Source organism: Bufo gargarizans, chromosome 4 (genome assembly GCF_014858855.1).
Source record: "Bufo gargarizans isolate SCDJY-AF-19 chromosome 4, ASM1485885v1, whole genome shotgun sequence".
NCBI lineage: Eukaryota > Metazoa > Chordata > Amphibia > Anura > Bufonidae > Bufo > Bufo gargarizans.
The window spans coordinates 69,204,336-69,225,189 of NC_058083.1; the positions used below are offsets into that span (position 1 = coordinate 69,204,336).

The window sequence follows — 20,854 nt, forward strand, 5'->3', positions numbered from 1 at the left end:
ATGACTGCTATGGAGAACCAGTGTATAGTTAGGCTTCTAGACAGGCTACCTTTAAACATGCATTCACAATGCAGTTATAAGGCATTAATTGCACAGTTTAACTGCACTGCTTGGCAGCATCCTAAAATCATGTGGGCAATTCCTGCATTGCAAACTGCAGGCATCTTAGGTTTGCCACAGTAAGCATTCATGAAACCAAGATTCTAGATCTGCTTTCTTTGCAGCAGCTAGGAAACGTTGAGGGCTGCAAGCACAATATGGTCAGGGTTTTCTGGCATGAGGCTTTGGTGCGTTCTTAGGCAATGAGCCAGTTCCAGATCTTGCATGGAAGCCAGCTCTGCATTTGAATTTTCAATCACCTTACAATTAAATGTCAATTATGTGGCTGCTCCGTCTTACATATTAAAACACAAATATGAAGGTTTGTTAAAAGGTTTTATTTAATTTAAAGTGCCAAGTTCAGACTAAAAAAGATAAAAACACTAAAAAAAAAAAAAAAAAAAAGTTACTGCCATCAAGCAGCTCTTCCCCTGCAGAGTACACAGCACCCTTTATAATACATACACCAAGCTGTACAACATTGTACCCATGAGTGTTATCACTCACACATGCCAACATCTGTAAACTAGCATGTGTGAAAATACAAATGTGCTGTCACAGGACAACACATGAGCTTATAGTCACTAACAGGTGCCAATTCTGCTGTAGGCAGACTAGGACAACCAGTCAAAATGCCCCATCTTACTGCACTGGAAATGTTCAGTTTGTTTAAAAGTCAGCATCAAGAGTGAATTTATGGTCTGCTGTCTTTGCCATCACCCCCATCTTCTGGTATTCTGCAACCTTTTTCTCAAAGAAGTTAGTCTTTCCTTCTAGGGAGATATTCTCCATGAAGTCAAAGGGATTTTCTGCCTTGAAGATCTGAAATTAATCAGCAAAACATTGAAATGAAGTCAGTTTCTTCAGTCAGCTAAACAAGTGTAAGGCTTCATGCACACAATAGTTTTGTCAGCATTTGTGGCTCAGATGTGGGCCCATTCACGTCAATGGGGCAGCAAGAGATGCTGACAGCATGCAGTGTGCCATCTGTATCCATTGCTGTTCTGTGGACCCATATGGTGTATTCTTGTCCCTTTTGCAGAGACTAGGCATTTCTATAAAGGAGATTAGACTGGTGGTGCCTGCTTGAGATATTGAAATTTTATACTGACCAGGAAAAAAAAAACCTTACCAAGTGTGGGTCAAGTACCCTCATTTAATGTTGCAAGTTATCAAAATAACTATGTATTCAGCTTGTTGTACCGTTTGTTATTTATAGTCTGTTTGGACTTTATGGTATTGATGTATCTGTGCTACTTTGTGCAGTGGTGCGAGTCATAATCACTGCTATACCCAGTGGTGTAATTTGTTCAAAACCCTGCTTATTTCTGCAATTTGGCAAGGCTATGACTCACTGCCACTCTTATCACATTAGATGTATATAGTGTGGGCAGTAATTAGGTACTCTGCCTAGCTGTAGCCATTACACTCTACAATATCATCTTATGCCTTACATGGAGCAATATATTTACTGATCATGATACATTAGCACTATATATACACAGTTCTATCTGCAATCATGGGCCAGTCTTGTGTTTTAACATTTGAAATGTTAATTGTCAATCATGTGTAGCAATTGTAATGATAAACCAATATGGATTTTTGTATATGAATATAGTCATTTATATGGAGCCCTGTATATTTTCTATAGGTTTTGTTGTTTCTATAAATGGTGACCCTTCTACAGATTGCACATGCTGGCATCTGTTTGCTGATCTGCAGAACAGTGCATGTAGCCCAAGACTGCTCCAAGTTATTGGCAGCAAATGTAGTTAAGACTCAATACTGTATCATACCTTGCTAAAACCAAGCTCCAACATGAGACGATCAGCCACAAACTCAATGTACTGGTTCATCAGAGTGCCATTCATGCCTATGAGTTTTACGGGTAATGCGTCAGTCAAGAACTCCTGAAGAAAAAAAAGCAAGTTTTAGGAAAGCTGACTTACAACCAATTTGTTTACTATACTGTGCAAGCAATTCTACCTGAAATAGGAATGTCCTAATGCGGGAAAGAAAGCCAACTGTCTGCTCAGTAAGGGCTCTATAGGCAAGTATACAAGCCCATCAGCCTTATGCCCCATTGCATCTCAACACCACAACTACCCCCCCTAGCAGTGCAAGTCACAAATCCAGATATTACAACTCCAGCTATCTAGCAAGAGCAAGTTAACCACTTGACAGCAGGGACCATGCAGGCAAGATCATTGAGGCAGAAATACTACTGGCATTCTAGAGATGCTGGTCCTATCATGCAAGCCAGATCAGATCTTAAAAGCTATGAATGTCACAGGAGTGGTTAATGTATGTGATGGGCTTCTATGGATGACCAAGTTATGGCCAAAACTTTAATCTCCAGAGTCTGTGTACAAGAACTACTTACACTTCACACTATCCATTTTAAAGCATTATAAAAGCCAAAAGTATGATTAAGAAGCATTTTTGATGTGGTGTCCCATGAAAGCATACTGGTTATTCATTTACATGCGAGTGAGGCCAGGGAAGAAATACAGACCTGCTCTATCCCAACAGCATCAACAATCAGCTCTCGGACACGCTCTTCTGTCGGCTTGTGTATAAGGTGTTTGAACATTAGACAAGCAAAGTCAGTATGAAGACCCTGAAAAAGTAGAAGATAAGTCACCCAGCTCAAAAAAAAAAGAGCACAACTAATATTCAGTGTTAAGCAGATTGCTCACCTCATCACGACTGATAAGTTCATTGGAGAAGGTCAGACCAGGCATTAGTCCACGTTTCTTCAGCCAGAAGATTGCAGCAAATGATCCAGAGAAGAATATACCTTCAACAGCAGCAAATGCCACAACACGTTCACCTACAAAAAGGCAAAAAAGTTCAGCTTAGGATAGGGTCATCAATAAAATCCCCTTTAAATATAAAATGTATTCTATACAGCAAACTAAAAGCCTTAAAATTGATAATGCAGTTTGCTTCACTTCCCACTAAAAAGCCACCCCAGAAGGTCAGTGAAAGTACAGACTGTCCTACAAAAAAGCTCAGATTTACACAAGTTACAGGGTTAGAATAAATTTGTCTCAGTATTAAAATTGTGACATTGTAATTGTTCTGACCCATAGAATGAAGGGAACTGGTCAGTTTTACTGCATATGAACCCATGGAAAAGATCTTATAAAAAACTGGCAGTAAGTTTTCATAGTTTCACCCCATTTGGAATTTCCCCACTGCAAATTTTACAAATAGAAAGTGCATCTTGCCCTGCAGAAAACAAGCCCTCATACAGCTATGTGAATGAAAAATAAAGTCATGGCTTTGGAGGGCTGGAAGTAAAAAAAAAAAAAAAAAGTCTGGTCTTGAAAGGGTGAAACCTGACACTTAGCCAGCCTTGTGACAAGGGTCACCATGAGTTACCCAGTACTTTAAATCTTACCGAAAGTTGATTGCTGGTCACCAATCCAACGCAGTGCCCAGTCTGCCTTCTTTTTTACACAGGGCAGTGTTTCAATGGCATTGAACAGAAACTCCCTGTAAAAACATTAATACTTGTCAATATTCAAATAACCTATGGACATTAAGCATTGGTCTTTCACCTCTAACAAGGTTTCTCAAAATGCACTGCAATGTGTCATTAATTAAGTCCATAGATGCCAGTTACAGAACAGAAACTCAATCCATCTTCAGAACATAAGGCAACCAAGGCTGCTTTCAGTGTTAGAGGGATTTCCAGTGATCAAACACTGACCATGAAAGCAATCCCAGTGCAGGACCATCCCCCAGAGCCAGCAGCTATGAAATAACCCATGAAGACTTACCTTTCTTTTGAATCCTTAATGTAAGTGTCGATAAGGAGACTGTACATCTCTGAATGAATGTTCTCCATTGCAATTTGGAAGCCATAAAAACAGCGCGCCTCAGTTACTTGAACTTCTTTACTAAACCTCTCAACCTGGTGGGCAAAGTCACATATTAAGTCCTGATGCTCACAATTATGGTAGAAATCTTATATACTTCAGATGAGCTATTAAAGGTTATGTACACCTTTGGAGTCTTATATTTGAATTAAACTTATTTTTGGCTAAAAATAATTTTTCCAATTGGTCTGTATTAAAAATATTGAGCATTTCAGTCAAAGGGTAAACCTTTTGTGCTAGTCATCTAATAAGCCTTCTCTAAACTGAGGTCAAACACTTATTTAAGCCACATTCTTATCAGCAAGAAAACAAATTAGCTACTTTATAATGATGTCAGGAAGCAGAGATAAGGAGTCCAGCTGCTCCTCGGATGACTACAATCCACTGGCAGCTAGTAGAGCATGTCAGCTCCGTACATAATTTTTTTTTCATATTGTTGAGATGAATTGAAAGTGATTTTTAGGTCAAAGTATACTGCACTAACAAATTGCCCCAAAGGTGTACATAGCCTTTCAGACCATTATTGCAAATACACAAAAGGTACAAGTTTCTGAGAAAGGTACCACAACTGAATAGCAATTTACCCCCAACATCACTCCACTATTCAAGAGAGTCTTAGGCCTGTTTGACATTTGTATATCAGTAGGCTATAGTCTACAACAGTGATGGCGAACCTATGGCATGGGCAGCTCTCAGTCACACAGACAATGCAGAGACGCTCACCTCTCGCTGGCAGCAGGGAGTCTGAGGGAGGGACTCGGGAGGAGCGTAATATGATCTTAGAGTAGAAGCTGGCTTTCGCCAGCCCCTCCCACCAACCACCAGAGCTGAGGGGGCAGGGCAAGCACTAGCAGCTCTGAGTTGTCTGAGTAACACAAGTGCAGGGAGTTTAAGAATAGAAATGAATCTAATGAGTCACAAGTTAAAAGAATCTGGAGATCCGACTTAGTTTGTGACTCATTCGATTCTTTGAGTTAAAAGCTGTGAGTCAGACTGGAGAACAGTTTACACTGAGGCTGTCTGGCTGCTTTTGTTATTTTCCTGAGTGATGACTGTGGGGCCTATTTTATTATCAGCCAGTGACTGTTACTGTGTTATCAATTCAGCACAGTTTTTCCCTGTGCGTGCATTCACTTAACTTGGTTCATTGTACTACTGTCAGTGTCAGACTGCTGTCACTGGGTAACAATGCACATTGCACACCACAGTGACAGCTTCTGACTCCTGTCCCGAGTCAGCTTCCCTCCACTATCATAAATCACTCTTCCTGATCCTGACTCATTACTAATTAGAGAGCTGAAGTGCCAACTGCACCAAGTCAGCAGCAGCAAGTGATTGTGAATCGAATGTATAGCATCTGCGCGTGCACACCGGCCCCTAGAGTCTTCGGTTCACTTTGAGTCAGCTCAGCAGTCAGTGACTCAGCAAGTGAACCGAAGATCCGATTCATGAATCGGTTCATTTGAATGAGCTGATTCAAATGAACCGATTCACCTAAAAGATCCGAACTTCCCATCACGAATTAGTAGATCTGGGCCCACTGTCAGTTATACCAGTTTAGCATGAGACTCCATGTGTGCACTTACCAGGTTCTCATTCACAATGCCATCACTGGCAGCAAAGAAGGCCAACACATGAGAAATAAAGAACCTCTCCTCATCCTTCAAGGATTCCCAGTGCTGTTGATCTTTGGAGAGATCCACCTATAAAGATCAGGTTTCAGTAAGTCAGACTGCAGGCATGTATATAGCCATTAAGACAAGTTATACTATAAATTAGTACAGAGCAAGTCTATTGAAGATCCTGATCGGCTCACCTCCTCTGCCGTCCAGAAGGAAGCTTCTGCCTTCTTGTACATTTGCCAGATATCATGGTACTGGATTGGGAAGATGACAAAACGATTGGGGTTATCCCTTAAGAGGGGCTCATCCTGAATGCTCTGGTTCTGTTTAGTTTTAACCTGCAGAGAATATAAAAATGAAAGTCAATGCACTAGATCTATCAACATAATGACTGTAGAACTAAAAGCCCAACATGTCACTTAACAATACAACTATGTGGTGACTGAAGGTATAGTGCAGTCATGTCAGGATTTCTCTTACTTTATGGCACATAATTAGGATAAATCACAAATGTCAGATAGGTGCTGGTGTCCCAAAGTAAAGGAGAGCACACCACATGCACTGCTACATCTCCATTGCAGATTGCACAGGACTGTATTTTTGGCTTGTGTCCATAAAGCCTAAGTAAAGGTACCAGAAAAAGCAACCTTGATATGAAATCCCTCTGGGAAAGCAGCACTAAATCATTAGATGGTTGAGAACCATGCTTTGAGCGAGTCAGACTTAGATCAAGTGACTAACTTGTGTTATGCACTAATACTGCACCATGCAGCTGGGCAATGCAGAATATTAAAGGGTTTACAATATACAATGGGGGCATATCACTAGCATATGCCCCCATTGTCTGATCGGTGCAGGGTGCATGCACCCTCTATTCATTTCAATAGGGCCACTGGCTCAGACAACTTGTATGGGAGCGGTGCTAGGTGGACATGCCCTGGGAAACCTGGGGTCCTCCCGCCACAGGCCTCCCCTTGTAGGTGCCAGAGGTGGTACATGCACCTATCAGACAGACAATGGGGCATATCCTAGTGATATGCCCCCATTGTATGTTAAGGAAATACCCCTTTAAGGAATTGCACTTTTGGAACAACTGCAAGTGTATGGAAAGACTGGGGTAGATCATAAGCGTCACCTCCTATATGCAGCCTTTTGGGTAAAGTCTACTCAAATACTTGGACTAGACCAGCTGTATGTTTGTACTGTGACACTACAGCAAAGAACTGATAATAAATCAAGTCAGACTGGTTATATGTCTGCACCCAATCTGATCTGCCCATTCCCGCCTTGAACCCCCACTGGTTGCTCAATGTTCCAAGCACTGCAAACAGGACACCCGGAAGGTCCAGGGTACATGCTAAGGGGGAAGTGGGGTTGCACCTGTCACTTCACTGCCTGATCCGTAGTGGACCATTCAGGACTACAACCACCACCCCCATCCTCAACCTCACACCTCCCCTGCAGGCCAGTACAGAATGTGCTTGAATGGAGGAGACTGATATGTCTCATGGTCTGAAGACTTAATGAGCAAGGGGACAGATGATTCATATTTAAAATAAAAAAATTAAAGGGCTTCTGTCCCCCCTCAACTTTTTGGGGGCATATTAAAATCCTTATTGGATGACTATTCCCTATATATGGCTCTTGCATTGTTCTGTGGCTTGGTTTCACAAAAAATATGCAATTGACTTCACTACCAGCAAGTAGAGCATCTACTTGCTGGTAGCCACTTCGTCCTCCTTTCAAAAAACGCCCCCTCCTGTTGATTGACAGGGCCAGCGAGCGCTCTCCTCCTCTGGCTGGCCCTGTCTGCAATTCAAATCCTGCACCTTACATGTCTTCATTCGGCGCAGGCGCTCTGAGAGGACACTCACTTTCTCAGCACTCCCTCAGTGCATCTGCGCCGATGATGTCTTCTCTTGGGTTTAGAGGTGACATCGCAGGTGCACTGAGGAAGCAGTGTCCTCTCAGAGCGCCTGCGCCAAATGAAGACATGTAAGGTGCAGAATTTGAATTGCAGACAGGGCCAGCCAGAGGAGGAGAGCGCTCGCTGGCCCTGTCAATCAACAGGAGGGGGGCGTTTTTTGAAAGGAGGACGCAGTGGCTACCAGCAAGTAGATGCTCTACTTGCTGGTAGTGAAGTCAATTGCATATTTTAAAAGCTAGATTTTTTTTGTGAAACCAAGCCACAGAACAAGGCAAGAGCCATATATAGGGAATAGTCATCCAATAAGGATTTTAATATGCCCAAAAATGAGGTTCTCTTTTTTTTTTTGGGGGGGGGGGGGGGGTGGTGACAGAAGCCCTTTAAGAAAACTCCTTTACAGCAGCCACATGGGACATAGACAATGTGCAGTGCTTCTACAGGAAGGCATGATTGAGCTGTGCAGAGGCCTGGATGGAGCTTTTACGCTTTGAAAGTCACCAATTGTGACTAGTGGTTTCTGCATTATCTATATCACAGGCAAAATGCAGGATTAGAATGCGAGATAAGCCGAAAACTGCAGTAAAGTGATCTGTACAGCTCTAGTAGTAGTGCCTGTTGCATTTAGCAGCCAGGGGCAGAAGTGTAGGATTTTACATAAAATTAAAGATTCTTTAGAATTATACTCAAAGGCAGGTGATTTCTCATGACACATCCCCTCCAAGTAGTTCACATGGAGAACTGCAGATCCAAAGCAGTATAAACCTTTTCAGCTATATTTCCCATTCAGGGCCCAGTACCTATATTACAGATACTAATGGAGTCTGCAGTATGTGAACAAGCCCCAACATGGCTATATGCACAATGCTATACATGGAGGTGCAGGGTCCTCATAGTGCACAAGTAGAGCTGCTGGCGGTGGGGGAGGGTAATACATGCCCCCACCTTAGGGTGCTGCCACACCAGCTTCGAGGTATTTGAAGCAAAGATCGTGTGAGTTATGACTAGATAAAGTTTAACGCACTCCTGATTCTGGGGTAAAAAGCCCCAACTCTGACTGCACTCTAGGAGGGACAATTAAAAGGCAAGCTTAACCCCTTCCATGCCTGCTCTGTCAAAGGGCAGCGTAAAAGTCACTCGTGCACCCTCCCCCCCACATTTGGCGCCAAGGAGGGGCCACTCCCGGCTTACACAACCCTCATCCGGCATCTCGTACAACCATGACGCTGATGGGAGTAATTGTTCCCTCACGGAGCTGCACTGCAGGACATACACTCACCGAGTCAGTCTCGGCCTCCTGGAAGATCTTGCGGGCGGTCTTACTGGCCAGGATGCGGGTGTTGCTCAGAGTTGGCGGCTGCAATAAGAGGGGAAGTTATTAGCCGGGTAACAGAGCGCAGAAGAGCGGGGCTCCGCGGCCGTTCCGACACTCACCGTGTTCTCCTTGTCGACCAGCGACAGGTTCTTCATGGGGGAGCCGTTCTCGTTGACAGCAGCGAAAGGTTTACGTGAGGCGAGCATGGTGACAGCAGAGTCCGGCACAGAGGATGAGTGTGTACAGAGCAGGGGAAGATGAGGGACGTTTGCCGCCGCTGCCCTTTTTATACCCTGTTTGCATTTGGCGCCAGGAAAAACAGCCAATCGGGAGTAAAGACAAGCTACAGACACTGACAGCTGATTGGATGGGGCGGCGCCTACTGAAAGACAGGGGGAGCAAAACCAGCCAATCAGAAGCGCTGGAAGGAGAGACAGCTGTTACCAAACTACAGTCTTAAAAAGTGCGCCCTTTTTACACAATAGATGCGAAGTTTCGCCCCAAATATGAATCATTACTGTGTAATATGTGATTGTGCACTGTATAGGCGGTTCTCCATTACTGCTGCATCCACGGTGCAGTGAGGTGTTCAACAGCCAGTTACATGGAAAGTCAAAAAGAAGATGGGTTTACTTTACATCATGAGGGTGCGCCATTGTGGTTGTGTGGTGTTTTTTCATCTCTCCTGGTTGTCAGGTTTCATTGACCTCTATGGAGAGTGCCTGTAGTACATGTGTGGCCTAGTCACAGTCAGAGGTATCTATTATTGGACGGCATGTCACGTATGTACCGCCACACGTAGTGTAAATGTGCATGGCATTGGACGGCATGTTACGTATGTACCGCCACACGTAGTGTAAATGTGCATGGCATTGGACGGCATGTCACGTATGTACCGCCACACGTAGTGTAAATGTGCGTGGCATTGGACGGCATGTCACGTATGTACCGCCACACGTAGTGTAAATGTGCGTGGCACTGGACGGCATGTCACGTATGTACCGCCACACGTAGTGTAAATGTGCATGGCACTGGACGACATGTCACGTATGTACCGCCACACGTAGTGTAAATGTGCGTGGCATTGGATGGCATGTCACGTATGTACCGCCACACGTAGTGTAAATGTGCGTGGCATTGGATGGCATGTCACGTATGTACCGCCAAACGTAGTGTAAATGTGCATGGCATTGGATGGCATGTCACGTATGTACCGCCAAACGTAGTGTAAATGTGCATGGCATTGGATGGCATGTCACGTATGTACCGCCACACGTAGTGTAAATGTGCATGGCATTGGATGGCATGTCACGTATGTACCGCCACACGTAGTGTAAATGTGCATGGCATTGGACGGCATGTTATGGGACCCGCACTATAAGACAATGGGGGCATATCCTAGCGATATGCCCCCATTGTCTGAGATGAGAAAACCCCTTTAAGCCCCATTGCGTATAATTTGGTAAACGCCAATAATAAACGTGCTTGAACTACGTCTCAGCAGCGATTCATAAGTCATCCTCATTGCTGAGCTGCACATCGCAAATCTGTTCAATGTAAACACGTTATAAGTACAAGTCCATTGTGTAGACCGAAGGTCCGCGCCAGGAAGGAACTGGTTAACTCCCGCCAGAAATTGAACATCACGTGACTGACAGACCAGCGCGCCACAGACTAGCTTTAATTTGGCGCGCTGTTTTGTTGAGCGAACGATCGAGTTCTATTGGCTGGGAGAAGTTACCCAACATTTTTCCATCCAATGAGCGCCTGCCTCGCTGTCACGTGTGTCTGCGCTCCAAACCTCGCTTTCATTCCTTGGCGGTGCTGCACGGAAGTGAGGATTGAAATGTTTCCCGCGTCCTCCTGATAAAAAAAATATGTAAACTTGCGGCATGAACGAATACGTATGCGAGACTTTAGTGGGTAAAGGGGGCGAGTGAGTGTGTGTATAAAACTTCCTGATATCGGCGGGTTATGTGAGACTGCAGAATTGTTGATACTCTGAAATGCATTGAAGTCTATTGTGCTGCTTTTATGGGTTGTTCTGTAGTGCAAGCTTTAGGTTTTTACCAATAAAGTTTGTTGAATGTAGAATCCTCACAGGTATCTATTACTCCTAGGTGCTTTGGGCGCTGTTCACATCTGTGTGCAAGGTAAAAATAGCGTCCTCTTGTAATATGATGGATCCAGTGGGACCCACGATGCGTTGTTGCTGGCCGTCTTGTGATGGATCCTGCACTCTGCCCCTGTGATGAGATAGAAGACCTGAAGTGATAGTGGAGATTATGAACAGCTGCAGCTCCGTTCCAATGGGTGAGCGCTGTGTACCTACAGTTATGCATGTAAAGTGCAAGAAGGCGCTGTATAATGTAAGGTCCTCGACTACATGGGTCCTAACATGAAGGCGGCCTCTTGGTTAGGACCAACACCGTTTTCAAAAGAACTAGAGGTCCCTGGCCAGAGTTGTCCCTGTATACCCAGCCGTTCTCAATAGAAATGAGAACATGTTTTTGCAGGTAAAACCTGCATCCACATTGAAAGCGGTCTTCTAGTAGTCTTGGTGATGTTTTAGCTGCACATTAACCATCACGCGTGACCAGGGGCGGACTGGGAACTTAAAGGAAACCTGTCACCGGGATTTTGGGTATAGAGCTGAGGACATGGGTTGCTAGATGGCCGCTAGCACATCGGCAATACCCAGTCCCCATAGCTCTGTGTGCTTTTATTGTGTAAAAAAACTGATTTGATACATATGCAAATGAACCTGAGATGAGTCCTGTGTGTGACTCATCTCAGGTTAATTTGCATATGTATCAAATAGTTTTTTTGATACAATAAAAGCACACAGAGCTATGGGGACTGGGTATTGCGGATATGCTAGCGGCCATCTAGCAACCCATGTCCTCAGCTCTATACACAAAATCCAGGTGACAGGTTTCCTCAAAAGTGACCCTGGAAAAAATACTAAAAGTGCTCTGTGCGTATTGCGGCCAGTCTGCAATATGCAGGCACCAGTCATGTGCACTCTGGGGCTTGACTTGAACGGGTTCGCAATCTGCAAAATACGACCGAAGATAGGACTTTTGCAGAGCTGAGGCACGGATCGGAAGCGCTTCTGTGAGCTTTCAGGTCCGTGCCTCTGCACCGCAAAAAGATAGGACATGTTCTATATTTGGCTGTAAATTGCGGATTCAGATCAATGGCTTTGTATCCGCAAGTGAAGTGCACACGGCCAGTGCCCATGCATTGTGGATGCTATTTGCAGTCCGCAGCACGAGGTTCTTACGCTCATGTGCAGGAGCCCTAATGTTTATGGCATAGCCTAGTGATATGTTATCAATGTCCCAAATGGGCCCAGCCCTTTAATTATTCAAATTTTATTAGCTGCTGGAGTGTGCGTTTGTTTTGTTTTTTTTGTTTGTTTTCTTTTTTTAGTATATTCGTCTATTCACACGTCCGCAAAATGGGTCTGCATCCCTTCCGCAATTTTACATCATAGTGCAGTCCGCAAAATGCGGACTGCACATGGCCAATGTCCGTGTTTTGCGGACCGCACAACACTTGCGGACGTGTGAATGGACCCTTTTATTGTAGGGGGGCTGAAGTAGGAACAAAACATGTAAAGAAAAAATGCATCTGTCCTGTGTCTGTTCACCAGTGCCTGTGTTATTGCAGGGTGTGCGGACGCGCCCCGAGGGCTACATACCAGCATATGTTTGTGAAAACACACAGATCCTGCCTCCCCTCCCCCATTCTGCACAGCGCTCTATTGTGGGATAGCTGATCCTTTCATATTCCACCCTCTTTGTAATGATCTGATTGCATAAGAATTGCTTTGATATCCACACTATATACAGCTATAGCAGTATAAAATACTCAAATAACCCAACATCAGTCTCGGCTTTTATAAACTTCCCTTTGCTCTATGGCAGGGTTACACAACGTTTTCCTGTCAGAGGGCACCCTGTCAGACTGTCACATGTACAAAGGCTACAGTTAGGGTTGGGCCATTAGTTGAATTTAATTAATTCACCCTTGTAGAGCTCGAAAATAATTTTTTTTTGTTTTTTTTAAACCGCGCAGTCTGTGTAGTCGGTCCAGTCCCTGTTGCCTGTGCCATTAAAGGGGTTTTCCGTGATTTAAAGGAGTTGACTGTCTTAAGAAAATAGTATTTATTATGTAGCAGAAGTTAATACAAGGCACTTACCAATGTATTGTTATTATTCATATTGCTTCCTTTGCTGGCTGGATTCATTTTTCCATCACATTATACACTGCTTGTTTCCATGGTTATGACCACCCCGCAATCCATCAATGGTGGTTGTGCTTGCACACTATAGGAAAAACAACACTGGAAAATGTCGCGCTCATCCACAGGGAACCAGGAGCCCGGACCTTGCCCTGAACCTTGGCGCACAGCAAGTTCCAAAATATCAAGAAAAACGGTCCAGCTTCACTGAAGATACTTGAGGCTTTATTTAAATCTCGTGCAGATAAAAACCAACATACAGCAATGCATGCACATCATGACTAAGGATCCGTACTTGTAGTGATCCGAAACCGGTCGATTTTCTGCATTGCTCTATGTTGGTTTTTATCTGCACGGGATTTAAATAAAGCCTCAAGTATCTTCAGTGAAGCTGGACCGTTTTTCTTGTTATTTTGGAACTATAGGAAAAAGCACCAGCCCATGTGTAGTCCCACGGTCCTGGACACCAGAGAGAACAGCACTTTTTCCTATAGTGTGCAGGCACGACCACCACTGATGGATTGAAGGGTGGATGTAAGCATGGAAACAAGCAGTGTATAATAATGTAATGGAAAAATGAATCCAGCCAGAAAAGGAGGCAATATGGACAATTACAATACATTAGTAAGTGCCCTGTATTAACTTCCTTTACATAAAAAATGCTGTTTGCTGAAGTGAGACAATCCCTTTAAATACTGATGACCTTTTCCCTGGATAGGTCATCAGTATCTGATCAGTGGGGGTCTGACACCCACCGATCAGCGGTTTGATAAAAAAACAGTGGTGCTTTCAATAGCCTGTGGCCTTCTTGCAGCTTTCCTTAGGCCTCTGTCACACGGGCAAATATTCTGCGCGGGTGCAATGCATTGCACCCTCACATAATCCAGACCCATTCACTTCAATGGGGCTGTGCACATGAGCGGTGATTTTCATTAATCACTTGTGCATTGAGTGAAAATCGCAGCAAGCTCTATGTCGTGCGTTTTTCATGCAACGCAGGCCCCATAGAAGTCAATGGGGCTGCTTGAAAATGCGGATCATGTGATGAGCGCAATGACTTCACCAAAGGTCCTTTTCTCCCAGGTCCTCAAAGAAGAAGACGCGTCAATTTTGACGTAAATTTGTTTTCCCTTAGTCCTAACAGCAGCACAAGTGGGGTATTTGCCCCTGTGAAGCTGGTCAGGACAGGCGGAATTTTAATGAACAAAAATTTCTGCCTAAGTATCCTAATTAACAATTAGCTAATTAAGCCCCTACCCCATATAACCCGGCCCCAACTGGACGGGGTTGCTTTATAACAAGTAAATGACAATAAATCATACAAGGGGAGGGAAATTTGTGTGCTGCTGTTAGGACTAAGGGAAAACAAATTTACGTCAAAATTGACGCTTCCCTTACGTCCTAACCAGCAGCACAAGTGGGGAAGTAGCAAGAACCTCACCCAAATTGGGAGGGCTCCCTACTCCCCTCTCAGGAGAGGGCGGCACTTAAAACGGATTGTCCAAAGGCCATTCCCTCCGTCTGTCTAGACTCTAGACGGTAATGCGAAATGAAGGTGTTCAGAGAACTCCAAGAGGCGGCTGCACAAATCTGATCCAGGGGAATCAGTTTCTTCTCCGCATAAGAGGTGGATACAGCCCTGGTAGAATGGGCGGAGACGAAAGAAGGAGGCGTCAAATCTTGGGACAGAAAGGCCAGACGGATTGCCTCTTTAATCCACCTACTCAGAGTGGGTTTTGAGGCCTTCAGACCCCTGTTTTTCCCTGCATAGGTCAGAAGGAGGTTTTCCGATCTTCTAAATTCGCTTGTTCTGTCCAAATATATTCTAAGACCTCTTGAAATGTCCAATGTACGGAGCTTTTCCTCCTCGGGAGAAGTTGCAGCCGGTGAAAAGGTGGGCAGACATATTGTCTGATTAATATTAGAAAAAGTAGGAACCTTTGGTAAAAAGGTTGGTAAAAACCTTAACAGGACCTCGTCCTGAAGGATTTTTAAATAGGGCTCAGAAGCCCCCAGAGCCTGAAGTTCCCCAACTCTCTTAGCTGATGTGATAGCCAGTAAGAATGTGATCTTTAGGGATAGGAACCTCAAGTCCACTTCATTCAAAGGCTCAAAAGGGGGGACACATAACCCTTTTAGAACCACCGATAAGTCCCACTGTGGGATTGGTCTCAGGACTCTGGGTTTAAGTCTTTCGGCTCCCTTCAGGAACCTCTTGATTAGGGGGTCCTGAGAAATCGGTCTGCCAAGGCATGCCGATAAGGCAGAGACGTGAGCTCTGAGAGTAGATGGGCTTAGACTCTTGTCTAGACCATCCTGTAGGAATTGTAGAATAGCGGAGAGAGGAGGGTCTGAGGCAACTACCTCTCTGTTATTGCACCATTGCAGGAATATTCTGTAGATTCTGGAATACTTCTTGCTTGTAGATTCCGCTCTGGAGTGAGAGATTGTTCTCAGGACCTCCACAGATAACCCTCTAGCTTCTAGAAGGGACCTGTCAATCTCCAGGCTGTCAGATTGAGTCTCCTCAGATCTAGACAGGGACCTGTGTCCTGATACACAAGGTTCTGTATTAGGGGAAGTCTCCAATAATTGCCCTGACTCATCTTCATGAGCTGGGTGAACCAAGACCTCTTTGGCCAGAATGGCATGATGGCAACCACCGAGGTCTGGTCTTGCTTGATCTTCATCAATACCCTCGGTATCATGGAAATTGGAGGGAAGATGTATGCCAGCCTGAACCTCCATGTTATGGACAGAGCGTCTATCGCTACCGGGTTGTCCTCCCTGTAAAGGGAACAGAACCTGCTCACCTTGGCGTTCAATCGGGTAGCCATCAGGTCGATTTCCGGCGTGCCCCACCGCTGGACAATCATAGAGAAGATGTTCTCGTTCAGGGACCACTCCCCTGGAACTGGTAGACCCCGACTCAGGCGATCTGCCAGTACATTGAGATCCCCTCTGATATGGACTGCCATTAGGTGGGATAGATTGATCTCTGCCCAAGAAAGAATAGAACCCGCCTCCCTCAGGAGGGTTAGGGACTTCGTCCCTCCCTGTCTGTTTAGGTAAGCGACCACAGTAGTGTTGTCTGTTCGGACTCTCACCGCCTGACCGCGGATGAGAGGAGCAAAATGAAGGAGGGCTAGTTTGACCGCTCTCAGCTCTCTCCAGTTGGATGAGAGGATTTTCTCCTGGGGATTCCAAGTACCCTGTACTGGATTGTCCTCCAGATGGGCCCCCCAGCCCAGCAGAGAAGCGTCCGTGGTCAAGGTGATCCAACGAGGTTGGATCAGAGACCTCCCATCCTTTAGGTTCTTCCACCACTTGAGCGAAGAACGGACTTCTACCGACAGGGAGTGCATTCTGTCTAGGTCTTTGGGCTTGCGAGTCCAAGCTGCTAAGACCTCCTCCTGAAGAGGGCGTAAGTGCCATAAGGCCCACGGAACTGCCTCTGCAGATGCTGACATGTGGCCTAACATCCTCATAAGAACCCTTATGGAGACTCATCTGGGTGGTATAAGAGACTGTGCGGCTTTTATTACTTTGTCCCTCCTTTGAGGGGACAGGTATAGGGTCATCAGTTGTGAATTGATCACAAAGCCCAAGAACGTTCTCGTGGTTGACGGGACTAAGTGCGACTTGTCCCAATTTATCAACCAACCCAGACCCTGGAGAATCTGGAGAGCTTGTTGAAGCTGACTCTGCAGGACGTCTGCGTTTGCGGCCTTTAAAAGCCAATCGTCCAGGTACGGTACGACTTCTAGCCCAAGGAGCCTTAAATGGGCGACCACAGGAGCCACTACCTTTGTAAAGGTGTGCGGAGCTGAGGATATGCCGAAGGGCAATACAGCAAACTGGTAGTGCTTCACTACCCCTTGCAAGGCCACAGCAACTCTGAGATATTTCCTGTGTGCTGGGCAGATGGGAACATGAAGGTACGCATCCTTCAGGACTATGGTTACCATCATATCTCCTGGGTTCAGGATGTTTAAGACAGAGCGAATGGTTTCCATCCGGAAACGCTTCTTCCTGATGAAGCGATTTAAATAACGTAAATCGATGATCATCCGCCAGTCTCCTGACGGTTTTGGCACCAAAAAGATGGGGGAATAAACCCCCTGCCGCCATTCGCGAGGAGGAACCTCCTCTAATGCTCCTTTCTGTATATACTGGAGGACCGAGTCTTCCAGGATTAACTGTTTGTCGGGTGCTAAGGTCCTTGTTAGGATGAATTTGTCCCGAGGAAGGGAAATAAAATCTATTGTGTACCCTGACGCTATCACCTGTAGCACCCAAGGGTCTGGAATTTTTTGCACCCAAAATTTTTTGAATAGACTCAAACGTCCACCGACTGGGGGACTGAAAACTGTTCCTTCCTCTGGGACAACAGGGGGGAGGGGAGGGGGGTTGATGGCCTGTGGAGAGTCATAGATCAGGCTTGCGGTTCCCACGACCGCGACCCCTACCTCTCTTATTATTTTCAGAACGCCTCTGGGTTCTGTCTCCCCCCTGAAATCTTCCTCCTCCTCTACCCCTTCCTCGACCCCGAAAGGACTGCTGGGGGAGGGATTTACCCTTCTTGTCCGCTAGGTTCTCCATGAGAGCATCTAACTCGGAACCGAACAATCTACCAGGTTCGTAGGGAAGGGAGCAAAGGTTAAATTTGGACGTGTTGTCCGCCGCCCATGGTTTTAACCAGAGTGGGCGCCTACTGGCTGAAGAAAGCGCCATCGACTTGGCCGCTAATTTTAACTGTTGTTGGGAGGAGTCTGTTAAGAAATCGATCCCCAGTAAGAGGGTCTTGAATTGGTCCAAGATGTCGTCCCGGGCAACCCCAGAATCCAAGTCTGATTGGATTCTGAGAGTGCGAGCACGGATGAACTCCCGATACCTCAGAGCACGCTATAGCAACCGAGGCAGAAGCGGAGGCAGCCGAGTAGTTGCGTCTAAGCGTGCACTCTGCTCGTCTATCTAAGGGGTCCTTTAGGTTGCTGCCGTCGTCTGAAGGCACTAGGGTTCTCTTGGAGAGCTTTGATATGGCCATATCCACTTTTGGAGGTGGAACCCAAACTAAGGAGTCCGCATCCTGCAGAGGGAACATTAGTTTAAATCTCTTTGTTAACACTGGCCCCTTCTCCGGGTGTTTCCACTCGGTTGCCATTAACTTCATTAAAGACTCGTCCACTTTAACCACTTCAGCCCCGCTAGGTGAAACCCCCTTCATGACCAGAGCACTTTTTACACTTCGGCACTACACTCCTTTCACCGTTTATCGCTCGGTCATGCAACTTACCACCCAAATGAATTTTACCTCCTTTTCTTCTCACTAATGGAGCTTTCATTTGGTGGTATTTTATTGCTGCTGACATTTTTACTTTTTTTGTTATTAATCAAAATGTAACGATTTTTTTTGCAAAAAAATGACATTTTTCACTTTCAGCTGTAAAATTTTGCAAAAAAAACGACATCCATATATAAATTTTTCACCAAATTTATTGTTCTACATGTCTTTGATAAAAAAAAAATGTTTGGGCAAAAAAAAAATGGTTTGGGTAAAAGTTATAGCATTTACAAACTATGGTACAAAAATGGTAAAAAAAAAAAAGTGAATTTCCGCTTTTTGAAACAGCTCTGACTTTCTGAGCACCTGTCATGATTCCTGAGGTTCTACAATGCCCAAACAGTAGAAAACCCCCACAAATGACCCCATTTCGGAAAGTAGACACCCTAAGGTATTCGCTGATGGGCATAGTGAGTTCATAGAACTTTTTATTTTTTGTCACAAGTTAGCGGAAAATGATGATGATTTTATTTTTTATTTTTTTCTTACAAAGTCTCATATTCCACTAACTTGCGACAAAAAATAAAAAATTCTAGGAACTCGCCATGCCCCTCACGGAATACCTTGGGGTGTCTTCTTTCCAAAATGGGGTCACTTGTGGCGTAGTTATACTGCCCTGGCAATTTAGGGGCCCAAATGTGTGAGAAGAACTTTGCAATCAAAATGTGTAAAAAATGACCGGTGAAATCCAAAAGGTGCACTTTGGAATATGTGCCCCTTTGCCCACCTTGGCAGCAAAAAAGTGTCACACATCTGGTATCGCCGTACTCAGGAGAAGTTGGGGAATGTGTTTTGGGGTGTCATTTTACATATACCCATGCTGGGTGAGAAAAATATCTTGGTCAAATGCCAACTTTGTATAAAAAAATGGGAAAAGTTGTCTTTGCCAAGATATTTCTCTCATCCAGCATGGGTATATGTAAAATGACACCCCAAAACACATTCCCCAACTTCTCCTGAGTACGGCGATACCAGATGTGTCACACTTTTTTGCTGCCAAGGTGGGCAAAGGGGCACATATTCCAAAGAGCACCTTTCAGATTTTGCAGGCCATTTTTTACACATTTTGATTGCAAGGTACTTCTCACACATTTGGGCCCCTAAATTGCCAGGGCAGTATAACTACGCCACAAGTGACCCCATTTTGGAAAGAAGACACCCCAAGGTATTCCGTGAGGGGCATGGCGAGTTCCTAGAATTTTTTATTTTTTGTCACAAGTTAGCGGAAAATGATGATTTTTTTTTCTTCTCTTTTTTCCTTACAAAGTCTCATATTCCACTAACTTGCGACAAAAAATAAAAAATTCTAGGAACTCGCCATGCCCCTCACGGAATACCTTGGGGTGTCTTCTTTCCAAAATGGGGTCACTTGTGGCGTAGTTATACTGCCCTGGCAATTTAGGGGCCCAAATGTGTGAGAAGTACTTTGCAATCAAAATCTGTAAAAAAAATGACCGGTGAAATCCGAAAGGTGCACTTTGGAATATGTGCCCCTTTGCCCACCTTGGCATCAAAAAAGTGTGACACATCTGGTATCGCCGTACTCAGGAGAAGTTGGGGAATGTGTTTTGGGGTGTCATTTTACATATACCCATGCTGGGTGAGAGAAATATCTTGGCAAAAGACAATTTTTCCCATTTTTTTATACAAAGTTGGCATTTGACCAAGATATTTTTCTCACCCAGCATGGGTATATGTAAAATGACACCCCAAAACACATTGCCCAACTTCTCCTGAGTACGGCGATACCACATGTGTGACACTTTTTTGCAGCCTAGATGCGCAAAGGGGCCCAAATTCCTTCTAGGAGGGCATTTTTAGACATTTGGATCCCAGACTTCTTCTCACACTTTCGGGCCCCTAAAAAGCCAGGGCAGTATAAATACCCCACATGTGACCCCACTTTGGAAAGAAGACACCCCAAGGTATTCAATGAGGGGCATGGCGAGTCCCTAGAATTTTTTATTTTTTTGCATAAGTTAGCGGATATTGATTTTTTTTTGTTTTTTTCTCACTTTCCGCTAACTTAGGACAAAAATTTCAATCTTTCATGGACTCAATATGCCCCTCACGGAATACCTTGGGGTGTCTTCTTTCCGAAATGGGGTCACATGTGGGGTATTTATACTGCCCTGGCTTTTTAGGGGCCCTAAAGCGTGAGAAGAAGTCTGGAATATAAATGTCTAAAAATGTTTACGCATTTGGATTCCGTGAGGGGTATGGTGCGTCCATGTGAGATTTTATTTTTTGACACAAGTTAGTGGAATATGAGACTTAGTAAGAAAAAACAAAAACAAACAAAAAATTTCCGCTAACTTGGGCCAAAAAAAATGTCTGAATGGAGCCTTACCAGGTGGGGGGGGGAGGGGGGGGGGGTGATCAATGACAGGGGGGTGATCACCCATATAGACTCC

At 44.8% G+C, this 20,854-nt stretch overlaps 1 protein-coding gene across 1 annotated transcript; it reads right to left on the reverse strand.

Moving 5' to 3' along the window:
* Window positions 1-443: 443 nt before the first annotated feature.
* Window positions 444-9,126, reverse strand: RRM2 (ribonucleotide reductase regulatory subunit M2). The gene is made up of 10 exons (XM_044290363.1): window positions 8,967-9,126; window positions 8,812-8,889; window positions 5,803-5,946; window positions 5,573-5,689; window positions 3,888-4,021; window positions 3,506-3,600; window positions 2,799-2,932; window positions 2,615-2,719; window positions 1,896-2,009; window positions 444-921 (listed from the first exon to the last, which is right to left on the reverse strand). Exons 1-10 carry the CDS (start codon window positions 9,051-9,053, stop codon window positions 769-771), a joined length of 1,161 nt encoding a protein of 386 aa, XP_044146298.1. The 5' UTR covers window positions 9,054-9,126; the 3' UTR covers window positions 444-768.
* Between the last annotated feature and the right edge of the window lie 11,728 nt (window positions 9,127-20,854).

What these genes read in the sequence shown, in the direction of transcription:
- RRM2 (XM_044290363.1), bottom strand. Translation starts at nt 9,053, where the DNA reads ATGCTCGCCTCACGTAAACCTTTCGCTGCTGTCAACGAGAACGGCTCC. An exon ending in ATTAAGGATTCAAAAGAAAG is followed by an intron (nt 3,601 to 3,887) that starts GTAAGTCTTCAT and finishes ATGTTTTTACAG; the next exon opens with GGAGTTTCTGTTCAATGCCA. An exon ending in AACTTATCAGTCGTGATGAG is followed by an intron (nt 2,720 to 2,798) that starts GTGAGCAATCTG and finishes CTACTTTTTCAG; the next exon opens with GGTCTTCATACTGACTTTGC.